At 48.5% G+C, this 21,626-nt stretch overlaps 1 protein-coding gene across 2 annotated transcripts; it reads right to left on the bottom strand.

The window, feature by feature from the left end:
* Positions 1-9,715: 9,715 nt before the first annotated feature.
* On the bottom strand, positions 9,716-20,942 carry CTSE (cathepsin E). 2 transcript variants are annotated; one of them, XM_032422481.1, is made up of 9 exons: positions 20,875-20,942; positions 20,071-20,227; positions 19,373-19,490; positions 18,311-18,429; positions 16,402-16,601; positions 14,293-14,415; positions 12,969-13,110; positions 12,788-12,886; positions 9,735-9,899 (listed from the first exon to the last, which is right to left on the bottom strand). In XM_032422481.1, exons 1-9 carry the CDS (start codon positions 20,940-20,942, stop codon positions 9,735-9,737), a joined length of 1,191 nt encoding a protein of 396 aa, XP_032278372.1. The 2 variants fall into 2 exon arrangements, with proteins under 2 accessions (XP_032278373.1, XP_032278372.1); XM_032422482.1 differs by lacking the exon at positions 12,969-13,110 and having other exon boundaries at positions 9,716-9,899.
* Between the last annotated feature and the right edge of the window lie 684 nt (positions 20,943-21,626).

Raw genomic sequence — 21,626 nt, 5'->3', positions numbered from 1 at the left:
TTGGGAAAGTTGCAAAAGAGGCCGGCCCTGGTGAGCTCAGCTGTGTGGGTGGAGGGGGTGGGGTGCAATGTGAAGCTCGGCTTCAGAGCTCACTCAGTGGGGTGGGTCCTGTGAGAATTGGGTTTACGGAATGCTGGCCCCCCCGGGGGGGTGGGGAGGAACAAGGAATGGAAGGTTCGAGGGTGGGAGCGTGTGGGTCAGAGCCTGCAGGACAACATGCAGGTTAGTGGGCACCATGCAAAACCTCTGGCTGGTTTAGGAACTGCTTCTGGGGCTGCTGGAAGCCCCCCAGTGAAGGGGACCTTCTGCTTGTGGAAGTATTAGATTCATATGTGCAGTAGCCTCGGTCCCACCACCAGCCTGGCAGGACGACAGTCTGGTCCTCACCCTAGTACTGCACACCCACCGCATCATACCACCTTGCCGCCTCGCACACGCACGCACGCACACACACACTGGTCTTAGGACAGGGAGGCAAGTCCTGACATCTCCCTGGGCTCTCAGATGAAGATGTGTGGCCCCACCTGAAGTACTAAAAGAGACTACGGTTATTTTCAGTACTGTTAGCATGCGGCCAAGTTCGGTATTCCTTTGAGTTGCTGGAACCATGCCCTGAGTAATGATAGTTGGCAGATAAAAGGGGAATAAAGTGAGTTTAGACAAGCCCGAATTAAATGGGTTCCCAGCTCCCCGGGGCTCTCCTTAAGGTTTCTAACACATTCGATGCAGCCTTCTGTCCCCATGTTCCTTCTTTCCTGCCTGGTGGACTGTCCCTTTGTTTCATGATCCTCACTGTCAGCTCATTCTTCCTTGTGTCCTTTGAGCCTCTGGCCCCGCCTCATTGCTACTGTCCATGTCAGTCTGGACAGCCGGACTTGCGTCCCCCAAAGGCCAAGCTAGTAACCTCGAACCCCACTCCTGGCCACACACAGTGCCAGGGACAGGCCTGGGTCAGGAGTTTTCAGTGGGACAAAAGTTCCAGCTGAAGCTCACCCGCTTGTTCCAGTTAGCATATGTGCCTGGAGGGAGGGCACGCTGATCTCCCTGAAGTGCGCTAGTAGACAGGGGGCCCCATGCTGGAAAAATTCCAGAGCACGTTTACCCATCATATTCTGCTTTGTTTGCTTGGGAAAGGGTGCATCCATCCGCCCTCAGGATAACCACTGGTGTATGACATCTGATTTGTTCTTAAATCGTTGCTCTTTAGAATCCACCTGCCTCTCCCCACCCTATATTCTACTTTTCTGCGACCAGGTTTTATTTTTTAAATTTTTCCTTTTTTTTAAATTTAAATTTTAGTTAGTTAACATGCAGTGCCATATTGATTTTTGGAGTAGAATTCCTGAGACTAGGTTTTCAATGAATGTGTTTGTGTGTGGGTGAGAGAGAGAGAGAGAGAGAGAGAATGAGGATGAGGATGAACCCCTATAGAGCATGGAGACATATGTGAGCCTCTTGCAGAGAACACATTGAAGTCGCCAGCCACAGGGTCTGCCGCTGTGGGTGCTTTTGGGGAGGGGAAGTGAACCACCTTCGCCTAGTCCTTACAGTCTCTGAACACAGGACTGAAACTTAGACTTTCAGGGGATGTTTGCAGAACTGCCCTTAACACCTTTGAAAGCCACCCTCAGGCTTTAGTTCTCACTTCTGTCCACATGGATCAAGGGTCAGCAACTTCCCTTTCTCTTCCTCTGACACATGCTGCAGTGGAAAATGGTGACCAGCCTCTCACCTGCAGGGGCAGCCCTGACCCTGCCTTCACTGAATTTCCTTCCTTCTTTCCCTCTTGCATGCATTCGTCCAATCATCCGAGTATGTCCAGCCCTTTGGGGGACACAAGATAGATACTTGCATTTAATCAGTGGAAATAAGACACGGTACAAATAATGATATAAGAAATGCAGCTACAGGGTTGTGGGGATTTAGAAGATTTGGAGGAGGAAAAGGCTTTGTGGAAAGGAGGGATTTGAAATTGGAGCTTGAAGGACGACAGGGTACGAACATGTGCAGATTGTGATAAGCAGAGGAGAGAGTCAAGTTCAATGTAAGAAGTGATCTGTGGATGGAGGGAAGGAGGAGCCGACTGTCTGTTTGGCAGGAGAGAGCGTGCACAAAGGAGGCTCCGAGTCAGGGCTGACCACCTGCAGGACAGCGATTTTAATCTGGTTTTTCCTGGTACCGTGTCTAACATCTCTTCGCCAGAATTTTAACAATTGTTGTAAAAGGGATGATTTTGGGTAAACTACTCCTCTCGTGAACAGAAGTGTTCCTTGGAGCAAAAGCGTGTGAGTGAGAAAATGGGGATGGTTTGGTTTGATCCGGAGTGGAATAGTTGTGAGAGGAGGACAGGAGGTCAAACCGAGTCACAGCCCCAGAGAGCCCTCATGTCAGCTTGGATTCCATCCGCGTGCCGTGGGACCACTGGGAGCTGGGAACAAGGGAAAGGGTGTGATTCTAGCTGGGTTCCAGAAATGCGTCTGGAAGGAGGAGAGACCAGAATCAGAGCATCAGGATGGTCTTGAAATACATCTGGTGAAAGGTAATGACCAGGGATATGGGGACAAGGAAACAAGTCATAGGGGCAGTTTTGAGACAACACCAACGTGGCAGTTGTGAAGATTCAAAATCCCTGACTGTTGGGTCATTCGGCAGATGTTACAGGGGCCCTCCTGCGCACCAGGCACTGAGCTGGGCCCTGAGTGTTCAGTGGGCCCCAAGACACCCTTCCTTTGCTCACTCCTAGCAGTTAGCTCTCAGTAAATCTTTTTTTTTAATAGATTTTGTTTTTTTGTTTTTTTTTTGTTTTTTTTGAGAGAGAGCGAGCTAGCACATGAGTGGGGGAGGGACAGAGGGAGAGGAAGAGAGAGAATCCCAAGCAGGCTCCACACCCAGCGCAGAGCCTGATGTGGGGCTCGATCCCACGACTCTGAGATCATGACGAGAGCTGAAATCGAGAGTCGGATATTAGACTGAGCCACCCAGGCGCCCCGAGCTCTCAGTAAATCTTAATTACGATGGAAGATGTGCTGGGGGAGTAGGAAGGAGTGCGGGGCAGGTGGAGGGATGAGCTGGGGCTCTGCTCTCTGAGCTGCGTAACCGAGGGGACGCCGCTGCCCTAGCTGAGAGGGGAAACAGTGAGATCGGAAGGGGATACGGGCGGTTCTGTTTTGTCGAAACGGAGGTTGAGGTGTCAGCAGGACATCTCCGTGGCACCCGTGAAGGTCTTCCGGGGCGAACTCTCCCTGTCTTGCTCATGCCTCTGTCCCCAGACCACCGCATAGTGCCGGGCGCAGGCTCAGTGCTTGGCCCTGACCCCCATCAGCCCACCCAGCCCCAGCCCCTCATCTCACTTCAGGCCAGAGCGATTCTGGTGATGGCTCCTGCCGTTTTCCTGGTCTCAAACCCATGAGCGCTACCACCACGGGTCAAGGAGCCTGCGAGCAGCCTCCCGGAGAGGCCAGGAGTACACCTCGGAAGTGCAGGGACCTGGTGCCCGCGGGCAAGACTCTGACCAACGGGGACAGGAGAGAGCAGGAACCCGCAGATAGTTCGAGCTCACCTGCCACCCCGCCACCTTGTCATGGGGCTGCTCTGAGCTGCGCCCCGTCCACACAGCCTTGCTGTGTGGTGTCCTGGGGAACCGGGCAGCAGCTGTGCTTGCTGTGAATCTGCAGTAGGCTTAGAAAGTCACCTTCTTGTCTTCATTTCCCTTCTCTTTCTTCCTCACCTCCCTCTTCCCGCTCCGGCTTCCTTCGCATTGAACTTCGCAATAAAATGTTAAATATAAGCTTCTGACTCAAGAATTAAAAAAAAAAAATTCCCCGTTAGGGAACTTGGACCAGGATAGGGCTCCATAAATACATGTTGGGTACAGGAAGGCGTGACAGGGTTAGAGAGCGCAGGGCGAGAACGAAGATCAAAGAGTTCATTGGAAAAGGTCGGAGATTTGCAGACTGTCTGCTCAGAAAGGTCGACGTGGGGGTTGTCTTCATTGCTCAGACCCATGCGGAGGCGCCTCTCTCCTAGGTGAAGGGATGAGAGAGAGGAAAGAGAGGAAGGCTAAGGAGGAACTGGAAACACACATTTAAGAAGCAAGAGAAGGAAAAAAGATCCCAGCTGAAGGGCTGCGGAGGCAGAGACGACTAGGGTTCATTAAAGCCCCCCACACCTCAGGCCATTGCTACAAGGCTTTTTGCAGCCCAGCAGATAGGGTGCGGCCATGGGTTACGGGTGAGCCAGTGGATAGAATGGTGAACCAGACAGAGTTCCCACCCTCATGGAGCTCAAGTTGGATAGATGTAGAGGAAATGTCCTGCTGGTCCCTTAACCTCCTTCAGATCTGGTGTGTTAAGACGCGTTGCAGGATCGGCCACTCTCCCTGTCTATGGGATACAAAGAATAACTCTGAGGTCCTAGGGGCTGTGGGAACCGCAAGACAGAAGGGATCCCCGTTCTTGAATTGTGCGACTCTTTACCTGGATGCTTCATGTGAGAAAGAAACTTTTATTGTGTTGAGACACTGCGATTCAGGGGTTTGTCTGTTACAGAAGTTGGTGTTACGTCATAACCTGGCAGGTGTTGAAAAAGCAAGAGGCAGATGTTGAGGCTGAGGAATAGAAGCATATTCTGGTCCTGAGGCCTGGCCTTGCGTGTCTTTCACACACCCTCGGTTTGTGGTCTCACATGTCTCCTCTCCCCTTACTCTCCTCATGGGCACAAGTTCTTCCGGATGAGCTCCCCAACCAGGTGGCTGAGCCCTGACCTGGAGCTTCACTTAGAGAAGGGATCAGGCTTCACAGGCCCAAGACCTCTGATGCTCACGGCAGGACAGTCATCTGGTCGCCCTCTGACAGCGGGCTGCACGGGCCAGAGCTCCTCAGCTGAGAACAGAAGCAGCAGGAAGAGATGGACAACTGGATCTTGGGAAGGACAGAGGCAGGGTTGCCGGGGCGGTCTCAGCACTGGGGACTTGGGAGCTATCTCTCGGTGTGCCTGCCAGGCCCCCAACACCCGTCCTCCCTGTGAGGCCCACTCAACATTCAGCTTCCCAGGAGAGAGAGAGAGTCTGGGTGTGACTGAAGCCTGTGTGGTCCCCTGTAATGTGGGTGCTGATGACAGGACTGCCAGCCCACCAGGCTCACATAGACTGGGAGAGGGACGACTCCTCAAAGGAGGTGATGCCCAGGCCAGACACAGCAGGTTCCCAGGAATCCTCCTAGCAGGGTCTTATTTCCATAGAGGAGCAGACAGAAGGAAGCTGTCTAGAGCCTCTTGGGATCAGCAACCTTTGATTTGTCAGCAGCAAATCCGTTTTTATTTTAAAAGGTAAATATTATTGGGGGGACTGACCCAAATCTACCTGCCATCCTTGCCCTGGTGACATCCTGAACTGACAGATACCTAGGCTTGGGGGAAGGAGTGTAAATTAGAAGCAGGGGGGATGCCTGTGGCTCAGTGGGTGAAGCATCTGCCTTCGGCTCAGGTCATGATCCCAGGGTCCTGGGATCAAGTCCCGTATCGGGCTCCTTGCTCTGTGGGGAGTCTGCCTCTCCCTCTGCCTGCCACTCCCCCTGCCTGTGCTCTCTCTCTGGCAAATAAATAAATAAATAAGGTCTTTTAAAAAAATTAGAAGCAGGGGTGAGGGGCCAGGAGACGTGGATTCTACTTTCACTCTACTTTTGACAAATCATTTCATTATTTCATCACTCCAATTTCCTCATTTAGAAAACAGGGTAACAAAACTTGCTCCGTCTAATTTACAGATTTTTTTTGTATGTGTGAGGGGGAAAACAAAGAGAAGAAAGGGAAGAAAGACAAAATACCAAAATCTCCTGAAAGGACTTTAATAAGCCAAAAATCAAATAAAGAGCGGTTGGTTATTGACGCCTCTGTTACTGGTTGAATTGTGTTTCCCCCACATATATGTTGAAGCCTTAACCCCCAGTCCCACAGAATGACCTTATTTGGAAAGAGGGTCTTGGAAGATGCAATTAGTTAAGTCGAGATGAGCTCATACTGGAGTAGGGAGGCCCTCAGCCAATACAAGTAGTGTCCTTAGAAGAGAAGAGACACAGAGACAGACGCACAGGGGACGACGGGGCAGAGACTGAAGTGTCGCTGCTATAACACGAGGAACGTGAAGGACTGCCAGCCATCACCCGAAGCTTGGAAGAGGTAAGGAAGATTCTTCCTTACGGGTTTCAGAGAGATAATGTCCCTGTTGACCCCTCGATCTTGGACTTCTAGCTTCCAGAACTGTGAGACAGTCCATTTCTGTAGCTTTAAGCCCCCCAGTTTGTGGTGCTTGCTCATGGCACCCCCAGGGAATTGAATATACATCCTTTAACAAATTCCAAGGGTGTAGCGAAGCTTGGCCAAAGCTCTTGGCCCATCACTGAGAGGTTTGTGACCTAGGATGAGACATAGGACATGGGACAAAGACCTGAGTTTCAGGGCTAACATCACTGATGTGAAGGTCACAAAGAGCAAACGTCAGTTTTGGAAAACTCACAGCAACTAATAAGGCTAAGTAGGTGCAGAGCCAGCAGAGTTTAGTCCACACGGACTGAAAGCGTCACTTCTGCCTCGAGAGACCAGCGTGCTTAGAGCAGAACTGGCTCTGGGCAGCCCCCCAACTGCTCTCACTTCCTGCGTGCACGGATTAAGCATCACTCTCAACGCCCAGGCCTCCAGCACTCAGGCTCCTGGCCCCACAGGGACCTGGATGCACATGCAATGCATCAGGGTAGCCCACTATGCAGAGATCACCTTGAAGGGGAAAGCCGCAGGGATGCTCTCTGCCAGTTCGTTCCCACATGGCTTTTGGGTGCTTTGTTTTAGAGGAGAAATCATAAAGCTTCTTTACTCTAGGCCCTTCCGCCCTGTGTGAGATTTGTCCAGGCTGAGTGTGGGTCTGGTCCCTGTGTGATGAGCAGGGGCACACAAACCAGTTAAGTGTTTATGCATATGCATTGTAGCTATCGGATCCTCACAATAAACCTATGAGATAGTTACTGTTATCATGTCCATTTTACAGATGAAGAAACAGGTGCAGAGTTCCCACAACTGGTCAAGTCCAACCAAGAATCAAGCCCAGGCCTGTGTGACTCCAGAGCCTGTGATGTGAACTGCTCTATTATATTGCTTTGATGGTTTATTTGGATCAGGCTGTTCTGAATTAACCCTGGATGTAATAATTTAGTAAAAGAAAGAAGGAAAGAAAGCAAGAAAGCAAGCAAGCAAGCAAGCAAGAAAAACCAGAAAAGCATGTGTGTATGTGTGCAGCTGGGATCTACCTTGACCTTATACTTAAAGGGGGAGGGGAGCTAACATTATGAGCTAAGTGCTTCCATCCAGGTAAACTCATTGACTCTCCCCCATAGCTCTGTGAGGTGGGCATCTCAGAGATGTGAACTAACTAGCCAAGGTCACCAAACTGATTGGGGCAGGGCACGAATGTGAATCCGGTTATCTGACTGCAAGCCTGATGTGTTTTCCATGACCTCTGTGCCAAAAGTGACAGTTGGGATCTGTCCTACCGATCTTGACGGTCTTAGAGTAACTCCCTTAGTGCCTGGCACAAAATAAATATGTATGGGATTGGGCTGAATTAAACCGAAATGAATCTAATGTTCATTAAAAGAGGATTTGATGAATAAATGGACACGATGCAGATGTTACAAGGAAAGAGCTGACTGTGCTGCTGTGGAATCTGTTACACGAGCGGTTTAGAGACAAGTATATGTAGTATGATCCCTTTTCTTTCTTGAAGAGATTTTTTATTTATTCATCTGAGAGAGAGAGAGAGAGTGCAAACGAGAGCATGAGCAGGGGGAGGGGCAGAGGGAGAGGGAGAAGCAGACTCCCCGCTGAGCAGGGAGCCCAACGCAGGACTCGATCCCAGGATCCTGGGATCACAACCCGAGCTGAAGGCAGATGCTCAACCTACTGAGCCACCCGAGCACCCCTATGATTCCTTTTTTTGTAGGAAAAAAAAATTCCTTACCTATGGCTATCACTGTTTGTATATACAAAGGAAAAGTCAATGTGTGTTAAACAACTTCAAAGTAATAATAATGCTTATCTTTGAGGGTAAGGATCATGGAGGACTTTCACATATTTTATAATAAGAAAAACCCTGAAGATACTTGCATTTTGCAAAGCGCAAGAACAAAAGGAAGGAAAAGAAAGACCTGTTGTTTCTGGTGGCAATAGATCCCACCAGAATGGGGATCAACCCGGACCCGGATTCACCATGTCAGCTCCCTCAGGATGGGCCCTGGGGCCCCATAGGAGAAAAGGGTTCGTTCAGAACCCCTTCCCCCCTTCCCTCTCCTTGGACATTCTGAAATATTTTCATTTACAACAAAATTATGAGCCCACAGCCAGGAACCAGGACTCCTTGGGAATGGGGTTGGAATATCTTTTTGTGTTGGGGTCAAGTCAGAAGTTCCCAGAAACTAACCTGAAGGGGCACCTGCTGGCTAAGTGTGGGGTGCTTTGAATATTGAAAAAACTGCAATAAATTGAATCACACTCATTTTTCTGAAAGCTGGTAAATAAAGGGAAAAAGCCAAGTAAGCTTGCCTTTCCTGTATGAACTATACCTAATAGTAAGCAAATTGTTGATGAACGTTTTTTTTGTTTCTGTTTTTGTTTGTTTGTTTTTTTGAATAGAAGAACTCTGGCTAACAAACACAGGAGGAAAAAACAGAATTAGAAAAAATCTTTATTTTGCAGCCCTAATGATAGCATGGATCTAAGCAATGATAATTAGTGGTTGCAGAAACCTTTGGGTAAAATGCTGAAGGAAACTGGTCATGGATGGATGAGCCTAACAGCTCCCGAACCTACTCGTCAGTTCTAACCTCGTGAATAAAGAGGCTCCAGGCATGATCTACCTCCTGATGAGCTACTATGGGATGTACCCAGCACTATGGATGAAATATTCTTGCCACAAAACCAGGCCCTAGAGCCAGCTGCCATTTTGTAGGAAAGATGGACTCAGAACCAAGTTGCATGATACCTCTGGATTTCAACCCGCAAAATTCAGAATGCGGTCAACTCTACATATGGAAAGAGACATAGAGACAGTTCAAATAAATGCAGTTTGAAGACTTTATTTGCATCCTAATACACACAAGTCACTGGTAAAAATGACCCAACATTTCTCAGACAATAGGGAACATTTGAACACTGATTGCCTATTTAAGAATATTACAAGGATTTATGGATAAATCTTGGATGTGATGATTTATGATGCGATGCTAAGAATTTGCTTCGGGATAATGCAGGTAGGTGGGCTGGGTAGCGGAGGGGGGGTGGGTGCAGATAAAACAGGCCTGGCCACGTGCAGGTGAGTTATGAAAGGTGGGAGGGAGGGTGTTGCATGGGGATTTATTGTGCTATAATCTCTCCTTGTGTACATGTCTGGAGATTTCCGAAAGAAAATGTTAGCAACAAGCAATAAAAAGTATGGGCATACAACTTAATTCTTCCTTCCTGATGGCGGTGGAAGTGGTGTGTATGCGGTGTGTGTGAGGTGTGCGTGAAGTGTATCAGTGTGTGTGTGTGTTCTCATGCTCTATTTGGACCCAATTCAAGTTGCAGCTCTAGAACAACTGTATCCTCCTGAAAATGACTTTTTGACCATTGTGAAGAATGCCCCAACTGAACAGGCACAGCTGGATTTCTAAGGGGTGTCACGCAGCCAGGCTCAAACACAAGGCCGCGACTTAGGGGACTGCCAGGGCCAGCCCAACACGGTTATTCCCACGATCGAAGACTGAGTAAAACTGCCTAATGAAGACATCACCCAGGATCCAGAGGGGCCCAGCGGGAGGCTGGATGTCAAGCCCTTGAAAGCCGCTGCTGCAGAACTCCATTCCATCCACAAAGTCCTGGGGTGGGAAAGAAGGTGTAAGTGACATAGAGGGAGAAAGGGAAGTAGGGCTGCCTGGAGGCTGTACTGTGTGGTAGTGATGGTGACTATACCGAACGGCCTTGGTCGGTCACGATGTTGGCTGGTTGGTTCTTCCTTCCGCTTCATACACCTCCACTTGTGTTCACACCGTTTTGTATATGTGGACCTGGGCTTCTAAGTTCTACAATTTTGAGAACTGTTCATCTGTCATACATGCTCCCTGCCTCCCATTTTATAACTGGGAGAAGTGAAACCTTGTTCCATGATCGGAAGAGCAAAAGGTTTGGCTTTAGAAGATCTTGGCTTAAGTTCTGGTTTCTTTAGTTTCTAGCGAAGCTCAACTTAATTTTTTAAGGGAGAGAAATTACATTGCTGTTTTCTTGATGTTCTGGGGAAGAATCCTTTTTTAGGTATAAGGCAAGTAGGCATCCATTGTCCTGTGAGGCGAGTGTAACGTCCCCCAACCTTATTTTCTAGTTTGGCAAAGACTTGGGGTCTACCAGGTGGGTATGGGCTTTCCAACAACCATTTGAGATTTGAGGTTGCTGATGAGGGTCTGAGAAGTTTGCAGAGAGCTTAAAGCACCTTCTTGAGAGGAAGGGGATAACCATGCACTGCTGTTGCAGCATTCTTGGCAGACTGAGGTGGCTCTGATTGAAATCTCCTGGCAGAAAAGGACAAGGGCACCACGCTGGGCATAGGGAAGGAAGTGGGGTGAGCAGGGACTCACATAGGGTGCAGGTGGGAGAGTATGAGGGTACCGGAGTGCCAAAGGGTATATAGGCTGATGAGCTTGGCACAGTTAAAGTGTCTAGCTTGTCCCCAGTTTGGTGTTCATAGTGGCAGCTCCAGAATCCCTTTGTTGGGGAAGCTTAGGGGGCTTGACATGAAGCTGTGTTTTAAAGTGAAACATTTGTTTTCTTAGTAGTGCAATTGCTGCACCATAGGGTAGTCCTATTTGAGGACCCTCCATACCGTTTTCCAGAGTGGCTGCACCACATTGCATTCCCACCAACAGTGTAAGAGGGTTCCCCTTTCTCCACATCCTCTCCAATACCTGTTGTTTCTTGCCTTGTTGATTTTAGCCGTTCTGACATGTGTGAGGTGATATCTCATTGTAGTTTTGATTTGTATTTCCTTGATGATCCGTGATGTTGAACATCTTTTCATGTGTCTGTTGGCCAACTGGATGTCTTCTTTGGAAAAATGTCTATTTGTGCCTTCTGCCCATTTTTAATTGGATTATTTGGTTTTTGGGTGTTGAGTTTTGTAAGTTCTTTATATATTTTGGATACTAACCCTTTACTGGAATATGTCATTTGCAAATATTTTCCCCCATTCTGGAGACTGCCTTTTAGTTTTGTTGATGTTTCCTTCACCATGCAGAAGCTTTTTATTTGATGAGTTCCTAATAGTTTATTTTTGCTTTTGTTTCCCTTGCCTCAGGAGACATATCTAGAAAGAAGTTGCTATGGCCAGTGTTAAAGAGGCTACTATCTGTGTTCGCTTCTAGGATTTTATGCAATTGCACTTCTAAGTATTTATCCAAAGAATACAAAAATACTAATTCAAAGGGATACATGCACCCTGATGTTTATAGCAGCATTATCCACAATAGCCAATAGCCAAATTATGGAAATAGCCCATGTCCATAGACTGATGAATGGATAAAGAAAATGTGGGATATATATATATATGAATGTTAGTCATAAAAAGAATGAAGTCTTGCCATTTGCAATGTTGTGGATGGAGCTAGAGAGTATAATGCTAAGCGAAATAAATCAGTCAGAGAAAGATAAATACCATATGATCTCATTCATATGTGGAATTTAAGAAAGAAAACAAATGAGCAAAGGGGAAAAGAGAGAGAGAAACAAACCAAGAAACAGACTCTTAACTATGGAGAACAAACTGCTGGTTACCAGAGGGGAGGTGGGTGGGCGGATGGGTGAAACAGGTGATGGGGATTAAGGAGGGAACTTGTGATGAGCACCGGGCATTGTATGGAAGTGTCAAATCACTATATTGCACACCTGAAACTAATATAGCTCTGTATGTTAACTAACTGGAATTTAAATAAAAACTTTAAAAGAACATTTGTTTTCACTTGCATTGTCTGTTTATGCTTGGTGGCTTGGGGAAAGCGTTAATGGAGATCAAGGTGTGTGTGTGGGGGTAGGTAAGTCCCTAAAGTGCTCCACACCTCAGCACCTCCATTCTGACGCAATCACCCTGGTGCTGTGGGTGACTCTCCGGTAAAGTTAGTGTGTTGAGTGTCACCAAAGAACGGCATGTGATATTGAAAATCTGGGCCAACTGTGGTGTGAATCGATCATAGATTTCCCCCCAGGGACTCCCTTTCTACCTCATCCTACAAACTTAGGAATCTACTGCAATAAAAGACCCTTTCTGGTTTGAGGAGAACGTTAATCTGAACGTGAGAAGACACAACCTCATTCCGTACCTCCTCCCCAAGTAGCTCGTATCTTGAGCCTCTTAACTTTCCGAGTCTCAATAGCCTCATCCACAGAATGGGATAATAATATCCAATCTTACTGGGTGTTTGAGGGATTAAACTTGGTCAGTTGAAAAGTCCTACATGACAATGTCGGAAAACTTCACTAGATGGCTTGTCCAAGGTTTGCTGCTGCTTCATGGCTGGATGGGAATGGAGAGAGAACCAGCCTGGTGGTCTTTCCCCCATAGGCAGCTTTGTCCTTTCTAGAGGGAACGCCCCTTCAGTGCAGGAGAAGATGGGAGCGGGGCTTGGGGTAGATGCAGCCTGGGTGCAGGCGACCGAGAAGAGGAAGTGGTGGGCTCGTGGGGAAGGCCCTATGACTTGCAGAATAAGGAAACAGTTCTTACCAGCAGGGTATAGGCAGTTGGTTGGAGGGTGTAGGAGATGCCATTGATGGTGAAGGTGACATCCGGCATGACGTTGAGGTTGGCACACTCCACCCCATACTAAAACACAACACAGAGGACCCATTTAGAGGCCTCCCCGCTCCCCTGCTCCCGCCTCCTCCCTACCCCAGGCGGCACTAACTTCTCCATCCATGGGTTCGGCCCCAATGGCCTTCTGCAGCTGCTTGATTTTGTCTGAGGGGCCTGTGATGAGGGAAGTCCCTGTGTCCACAATGGCCTGGCAGCCCTCGGAGCAGAACATCACCGCGCCTCCCACCTGGATTCTGAGGACAAAGAAAATGTCATCAGCCAACCCCCACCCCCCCCTTCCCAGCTGTCCCCCTTCCCCTCAGCCCTGAAATTTCTCAGCCTCCCCAGCTGCTCTCACCCCCTGCTGGGCTTTCAAATACAAATGATTTCCAGTTTGACTGTCTCACACATCAGTATTTCTCAGTTTTTCTGTGACTGAGATCCATACCAGAAAACACATTTACTTTTGGACCCAGTACACACACACACACACACACACACACACACATGAAATAAAAATGTCACGAAACAGGGCTCAACCTTAGTATGTGAAGTGTACTCTGATATTTTCTATTTTATTCCATTTCATTAAAAATGCACGTCATGATCCCCTAAAATGAGATCATGACCCATAAATGCGTAAGTCCCTCTGGCTTGAAAAACCCTCAGTAGACAGTGAGCACTGAGGCTTTTCGCTGTTACATCCCCAGTGACCAGCACATGCCCTCACCTTGCAGAAGCTTATTCTTGGCGGAATTGAAACCTGAATTGCATTTCTTTAAATCCCTGCATTATCTGACACAGTGCTCAGTACGTGACAGGCATCTGGTCCCACGTCCCTGATTGCTCCATGCCCGCCCCGTCACACGTCTGCGTGTATGTATGTCAAGGCCCAGTCCATGTCACCTCCTTCATGAAACCCTTGCTTGAGGAGTTCTTCAGGTAGAAGCTATCTTGCCCTGTCTGCCAGGCCACTCCTTTGGCACTGACCACCTCCACCTTACAATGATAGTGGTGTGTATGTGTCTCATCTTCTGGACATGCTTCGTGGAGGCGAAACCTGAGTCCAGTTCACTCCTGTACCCCCATGTCACCCACCCCTGGCCCTATGTGTGAATTGACATTAAATGAGCCCCAAGTAATTGGCGGAGGATTTTTATTTATTGTCTGTTGACTTGAGGGCGCAGCATGGGTACCAGGAGGGAAGCTGAGATGTGGTACCTCGTGCCTGTTGCCCTGGCAACCGTGGCCCCTTCCTGCACCTTTGCTCAGCACCTCCACACTTCCAGCTTCACACGGCGAGCCCTCAGGCTCCTCTCCCAGGGACCAGCACACTGATTCAGGTCAATTCAATGAAATTCTTTTTCAATTCCACTGGCCTTGTGCCCGTCTTGAGTTCTTGCCTGTACCATAACTACTTTGTGGAGAATACTCACGCATCCAGGGCAATCTGCCAGTAGCCTTGCTTGGTGACAGGGACCCAGTTCAGATTCCCGGAGAAATGGGAGTGGTCATAGCCTCCGAAAATGAGTTCGCTCCCTGCACCACCTTCTGGGTCACTGCAGGAAAGAAAAAGACAGATTGTCAGGGAAGGGCCACTGGGATACCCTAGGAACAAGCTGGTCATGTACACCAAGTAACCAGATAGGCAGAAATATCAGCCTGGGCTTTGAGACCAGGGCTCCCAACTACTGCAAGTTGATTAATCTGGGCTTTTTGGGGCAGAAGGATAGAAGTATAGAAATAGCTCTGCTTGATGATTTGTGAATGTCTTCTTGCTTCTTGGATAAAAGGGCTAGGGAGGAGGTAGATGGGGACAACTACTCTGGTCATGCAGAACTCATGAAGAACCAAGGCTAGGACCATTGGGGTATGCACACACCATGTGACTTATGCATCCCCAAAAAGCCTTTTCCACCAAGTATCTTTCCCACTATTGTTTGGGTGGTGCCTGGAGTTTCCATATGATTCACTCCATCGTGTTAAGGTGAGGAAGCTAATGGGAATGCAACATGACTTATGAGAACTTGAAAATTTATTAATTTTCATTGGTGTTGATTTTTCAGAGTGTGATCTGGCACCTAACAGGATTCTGGGGAAATAGGATATGAAACTAATTCATTTTTAGGAGGAAAACGATCAGAAAAATACAAAACTCAGGGTGCTGCGAGGCCTGGTGGTAAAGGGGAAAGGAACCGGGTATTGTGGGCATCTTAGGAAAGCAGACTTAGGGAGGTGGGGGGAAGAACCGCCGTTAGTTGACGGCCTTTGTGCAGGGCCCTGGGCGAAGAATTTTACCTGCTTAATCCTATTTATTTCTTACATCAACCTTGTGCCCATTTGAGGAAACTGAGACTCGCGGCATCAGTCCATGTCAGCCAGATGGCAAAACCTTTGCTCTTTCCCATCTTCCCCTCTGTCTTTCCGGGTTGGAAGGGAGCAGGGGGGCAGCAGAGGGGTCTGGGCAACCTGCCCTCTTGTTCACAGTTCTGCCCCGTAGTTGGTCCCAACTACAGCCATGCAGTTTAATAAAGGAAATTCAGGGCTCTCCACGTGGAAGTGGAAAACAAGGGAAATGGGCTTGCATGAAAACAGGGTAAGCTGAGGCCAGATATACCAGGGAGGAGTTAGAAAGGTCAGAAATCTCTGTCCTATGTAGGGATGAAGGTGAGATGACCCTTTCAGGATCCCAGGCAAGAGTGGCCAGAGGCCGGTGAGCCACATGACCTTTTCCAACTACAGGAGGCAATTTTTTAAAAAATTGCATAAATTGGCCATTTTTAAATGTACAGTTCAGTAGTGTGAAGGCTCTTCATGCTGTGGTGCAGCCAGTCTCCAGAACCTTTTCATCCTGTGAAACCACGACTCTATAGTCATTAAACAACAGCTTCCTTCCCCTCCCCCCACACCTGGCAACCACCATTCTACCTTCTGTCCCTGCGAATCTGACTACTCCAGGCACCTTCGTGTAAGGGAACTCATGCACAATTTGTCCTTTTGTGACTGGCTTGTTTCACTTGAAATAAGGTCCTCACGGTTCATTCTCTGGTAGCCTGTGTTGGAATCTCCTTCCTTTTTCAGGCTGAATAATATTCTATTTTATGTAAATTCTGCATCTTATTATGCCCTTAACATCCCATTATTTTATCGTCAGCTTCCTTTGGAATTTTTTCCTGCCTCCTCCCACAGGAATCAAGCTTCCTGAGGGCAGGGACTGTCTTCCTTGTCTCACTATGCTCCCCGTGCCCAGCACCGTGGTAGGCGCACAATAGGAGCTTGATAAACATTTATTCACTGCGCAAATGAACATCCAACCCCAGAGATTCCTCCTATTGGTTCAGTGCGGTATAGTTTACAAAGTGAGGCAAACCCCATTTCCTCAATATCCAGAGAGGGTAAGCCCAAGGTCACACAGCTGGTAATAGGTCAAGCAAGAGATCCAAGCCAGGTGTTTGACTGCTAAGTCTAGTGCTCTTCGAGCTGCACCCATGTTGTCTCCCTGTGGTTGTAACTGACCATCACCTTGGTGGGCTTGCCAGGCCTACCTGCTCATGTACACAGAGAACATGGGTATATCCAGCAGGTTCTGCGACATCATGTTGTCGAACACTGGGGTCACCCCTCCCACAGCCAAGGAGGGGTATCCCAGGCCCAGAATTCCATCAAACTCTGCGTTCACAAAGGTCTGGCCCGGCTCCGTGACACTCTCTCCAAATTGCTGGCCGGCCACGACCAGTCCTTCCACCTGACGGGAGAAAGCCCGAAATAAAACTGCTTAGGAGAGCTTTGGTATAGTCTCAGATTCCCGGATTCTCCCTCTGGTCTGAAGTGAATTCTTCCCCCACCCAACTTGATTAAATGAGCACAGTGATTTCACCACATTCCCACACCCTTAATTTTTTTATGTAGACTTCAAAAAAAATGGAAGTTGAATACAGAAATCCTAAGTGTACAGTTTGGTGCGTTTTCACAAACTCACCCTGGTCAGCAAGCTCCCAAACCGGAAGCTGCTTCATGCACCCTGCTAATCGTTGTACCTTTCCTCAGTAACATCCATCTGCTGGCTTCCAACATCTACTGCTTTTGCCTTTTCTTGAATTTTACATAAACGGAATCATACAGGATAAATTCTTTCCTATCTGGCTTCTGTCACTCAACATCATGTAGTGTACTATGTTGAAATTTCGGTCAATGTCATCAGTATCCCGTGGTATGAATAACTGTCATTATCCATTCTACCATCGATGGGTATTTGGGTTGTTTCCTGTGGTGACTATCGCTAATAGTGCTGCTTGGACATGACTTTTGATGAACATGCACTCATACTTCTGTTGGACATATGCCTAGAGGTAAAACATCTACAATGTATTGGAAGTTTGATAATGTGTGAGGTCAGAGTCCAGATTTTTTTTTTTTTAACTTTATGGATATCCAAATGACCTGGCACCATATTTAATAAACACACTCTCATTTCCTCCACTGCCAGTTTCATGGTCAACAGAATTCAGAGTAGTTTCTGAGTTTTCCATTTTGTTCCATTTGTCTATTTGCTTATTTGTGCCAATACCACACTGTCTCAATTACTATAGCTTTATAATAGGTCTTGTTTTTCTTTCTCTAGATTGTCTTGGTGTATTACATAACCATATACATTTTAGAATTATCTCATCAATTTCTGTTGTTTTGATTGAGGTGACATTAAAATCTATAGATCCATTTGAAAAAACTTCGACTTGTCCATAATACTGAGTCATGAAATACTGAGTCATTTCTATTTATGTAGATCTTCCTCAATTTCACTCAATACGTTTTCCAGGTTTTGGAGTGGAGATATCGCACATTTTTTGTTAAATTTATTTGTAGGTATTTGATGTTTCTGATGTTATTATAAATAATGTCATTAAAAAATCTATTTTCCATTTGTTTTTCCTGATATTCAGAAATACAAACGAGTTTATCTAGTATTCAGCAACTTTGCTAAATAATTATTAATCCCAATGGTCTGTAGATATTTTTGGATTTTTTACATATAGAATCTTGTCATATGTGAATAATACAACATAGTTTCTTCCTTTACAATCTTAATGCCCTTAGTTTCTTTCTTCTTGCCTTATTGCACTGAGAGCACCTTTGACTCTTTTTTTTTTTTTTTGCCTTAACTCATTCTTGAAAGGCTGCCCCCCAGGCTTTCTGCTCTGTGCGCTGTTTCTCTGTGGTATTCCTCCGTGCTGCCATTCTAGAACCCAGCACCCTGAGCAGACTGGCCCACTGCCATTAGTTCAAGCAGGGAGTGCTACTCCTGCCTGGCCAGGCTTCCCCCTTTCCCTGGAAGCCAGCTCCTTGTTTCCACCTCTTCCTGAGACAGATCTGAAAGTGTTCCCCTAAAGGCTCTGACCAATATTCTGTATCCCAAGTTTCTGGCCCAAAGAGAAGAGATGAAGGAATTGTACTCACAGAGACTTGGTCAGCTCCGATGATTCCAGACAAGCTCCCAGTCCCATACTGAATGGAGAAATGACTCCCCAGCACACTGTATGTGTTGGACTGGGAAGGGTAGAACCTGGCGTGTGTCTCTGGAAAAGCAAAAATGCCGCTGTTGCCTGGGCCACCAGCTCACTGCCTTCCTTCCTGCCCTGAGACCCCACAGATGCAGGATCTCTTCCCTCAACTCCCAAGATTGAGAGGGGGCCTCGAGAAAGGTTGGCCATGGCCCACCTTAGTGAGGTACCACATTCTTCTCTAGCCACATGTGGTGGCTTAACTGGGGACCACCTAGTCATCCCTGGGCAAACATGGTGGCTCACAGTGACCTCATGAGGCACACAGAGATAAGCGTCATGTATCAGGCGCCAGCAGAAGTCTCTGTCAACTAGTGGGGGTCAGAGCCTGGCATTCAAAAGAATCCCAGGGATACACAAATGCCGCTCCAGGCAATGACTCTCAATTCCTTGCCCAACCTGTAGACACCTAATCTAGGGGTTTTCTGAGACGTCGTGTCTCTAGAACTTATCCAGCATAGACTCAGACATCTTTCTTTAGCTCTTTCCTTTCTAATGCTAACAAAAACACCTGAGTTACCTCTGGCCAAATTGACCCACCCCTGTATCGTGCCCCACCAGCCCCACCTCTGATATCCTGGGATAGGCCACCAAGCCCTCTTGAAGCGGGTGAATAGTCAGCACTAGAATCCAACCCACCTACCTGCCCAGAAACAGCCATTTGAATGGAACGTTGCCCATTCTTTTGGGTGTTCCAAAGGGAGTGAGTCATGCAGTATTCAAAGATTTGTATTGAGTTTGTATTTTCGGTGGCTGAGTTTTCTCCTATTAATTCTGGTCAGTATGAAAGTTGCTAGCTTGGATAGCAATCAAATTTTAGCTCTCTCCCTGGCCCAGCCCTGTTTCTACCGTAGGCAGTCCCAGGGCAGACTCAGAGGTGGAGAGGGGAAGCTGGTGCGGCATGCATGGCCGGTTTCTGGAGCCGCCGTTCCCTGCTGGGGATCCTGGCCCTACTTACCGCAGGCTGGGCTGGTGCAGTAGACAGAGGGGACCCAGAGGTTGGAAGAACCAGTGTCAAAGATGACGGTGAAGTTCTGCGGCGGAGAGCCGATGGAGATGGTGCCGAAGTATTCCATCTATAGGGGAGGGAGGGCAGGGAGCCGAGTGACGGTGGTAGGAAAGGGGAAGGTGCTCACCAGGGGGCCTAGGGAGAGGTCTCTGGGACCAGACCCTGGCTAGCACAGACTGGAGCTTACAGAGCCTGGGGAGTGGCAACAGAAGGGAGAACGAGCAGACGAAGGGCTACAAGGGTGGAAATCAAATCAAGTCTCCCACCCTCTACTACTTCTTTAGCTCTCATTTGCGTTATTCCTCATAATCCCTTTGTGAGCAAGGCAGAAGAGGCAGTAATCCTTTTGTTCTCCAATCAGGGAAGGGAAGCTGGTGAAGGTTAAATCATTTGGCCAAGGACACACAGCAGGGCCCTTCTGTTTGGGATGCCATTTCTTTTGCAGAGAGCTCTACACATTTGGGCACACTGGGGCTTGCTCGGTCAAATCCATGGGGACCCAGGGGATCAGTCCTTATGGGTTATCCTAGAGGAGAAATCCACACTGGCCTTTACTTCAGTGTTGCTGACCTGACACTGGCCATGCCCAGAGGCCAAGCCATCCTCCCCTCACCCCCTTCCCCAGCCCCTGCGCCAGAATGCCTCACATCCAAGTAGTTGATGAGGGGCTCGTTGGCATCCTGGTTCATCGTGCAGGACTCAGTGAACTGGATCATATCCAAATTCTGGGATTTCCAGAACTCAGAGAGCTGGCCCCGTGCCCGCAGCTTCTTCCGGAGGGACTGATGCCTCCTGAGGGGCACCCTGAGGACAAAGCCCCGTGTGAGACAGAGATGCAGTTCTGCCTCTCTCAGACCCTCCCCTCTCCCCACCCCATTTTTCCAGAGGTAAACTGGGAGATTACACAGGAGAAGATCTGCAAGGCAGCTGAGTTGCCAGAATGGGCCACAGTTTGGCGAGAATTAGTGCCCTCTCTGCCCCTGGCCTGTCGGTCTTGTCTCTGCTCCTGAAGAGTCTCAGAATCTTTGACTTGAAGTGGCCCTCCCTCTCAGAGATGAGCTCTTTGAGGTCCTCTAGGAAAATGATCTGCAGTTGTGCATGAACCTCATAAGGGGCTGATTTAAAGGGACAGAAAGACTCTTGGAGGCAGCCATGGTCAGTCCCTTGGGCAAGTACTCGGTCCTTTGAGCTCCCAACCAAAGCTGCAGGTTCCTGCTCTTTAATAATGTGAGAAGCTCCCTGGGACTTGGGCAGGCAGTTCCATCAGAGGTGGGGCAGAGGGATGGCTTGTCGTGGGCTGGGGGTCAAGGCCAACACAAGATGGCCACTTTTCCCAGCCCTCAGTTTCTTCTCCTCTTCATTTCCCCATCAGCTTTCCTCTCCCAGGGCGGCGCTAAGCCTGAGGGCAGGCAGCTGCCCCCACCGGACGCAGTGCTGGGGACGTGTCTCACCTGTGGAGCCGAGGTTCAGCCAGCCCCAAGTCCAGAAGCACCAGCAGCAAAAGAATGAGTGTTTTCATCGTGGGCCCAACCAGCAGCTTCTTCCTCGCTCGGCCGTGGCCTTCCTTGCCCCCTCTCCTTTCTGCTTTCCCACAGGCCAGTGGGCACAAATCTCCCTAACTCTCAGATCTGCCCTGCCCAGCCTAGTCTGAGGACCCAATGATAAGGCCTCTTGCGTCAATAGCCAGGCCCAGAACAAACACAGCGTGTGTAACAGGGCATTTCACTTCCTCCCCTCAGCCCCCCTTTCCCTCCAGCAGGGGCAGGGGTGGGGGCTTCGTGGATCTGGGGTGGGACTTGGGGGTCTGTGCACCCTCTAAGAGCAAGACAGCGATGCAGTTTCAGCTTCTCCCAGAAATTTTGGTGTCCTCCCCTGACCCCTAGAGACCCTGTGGTCATTCCTTGAGAGGGCACTGTGCCCCTGGGCCCTGGGCCCTCTCCACCCACGTGTTACCACGAGTGGTCTGGCTGAGGACTCCCAGCCAGAAGTGGGTAGAAGACCAGTCGTCACCTGTGGGACAGGATTCTAACTCAAAACACCAATCAGGTTGTTTTCTCTGTATTTCCTATTCTCCCCTTTTTCCCTCTCGGAGCCTCAAGGGCAGTTGACCCTCCCTCCATCCACTTTGAGGCAGAGACTAGCACTCCTCAAAGCCCCTGAAATGGGAGACTGGGCTTGGGGAGCTAGTTTTTTGCATCCCAAG

Source organism: Phoca vitulina, unplaced genomic scaffold, assembly GCF_004348235.1.
Source record: "Phoca vitulina isolate PV1807 unplaced genomic scaffold, GSC_HSeal_1.0 scaffold26, whole genome shotgun sequence".
Lineage (NCBI taxonomy): Eukaryota > Metazoa > Chordata > Mammalia > Carnivora > Phocidae > Phoca > Phoca vitulina.
Note: the sequence above shows the minus strand (reverse complement) of the source record. Positions and strands in the feature narration are given on the sequence as shown.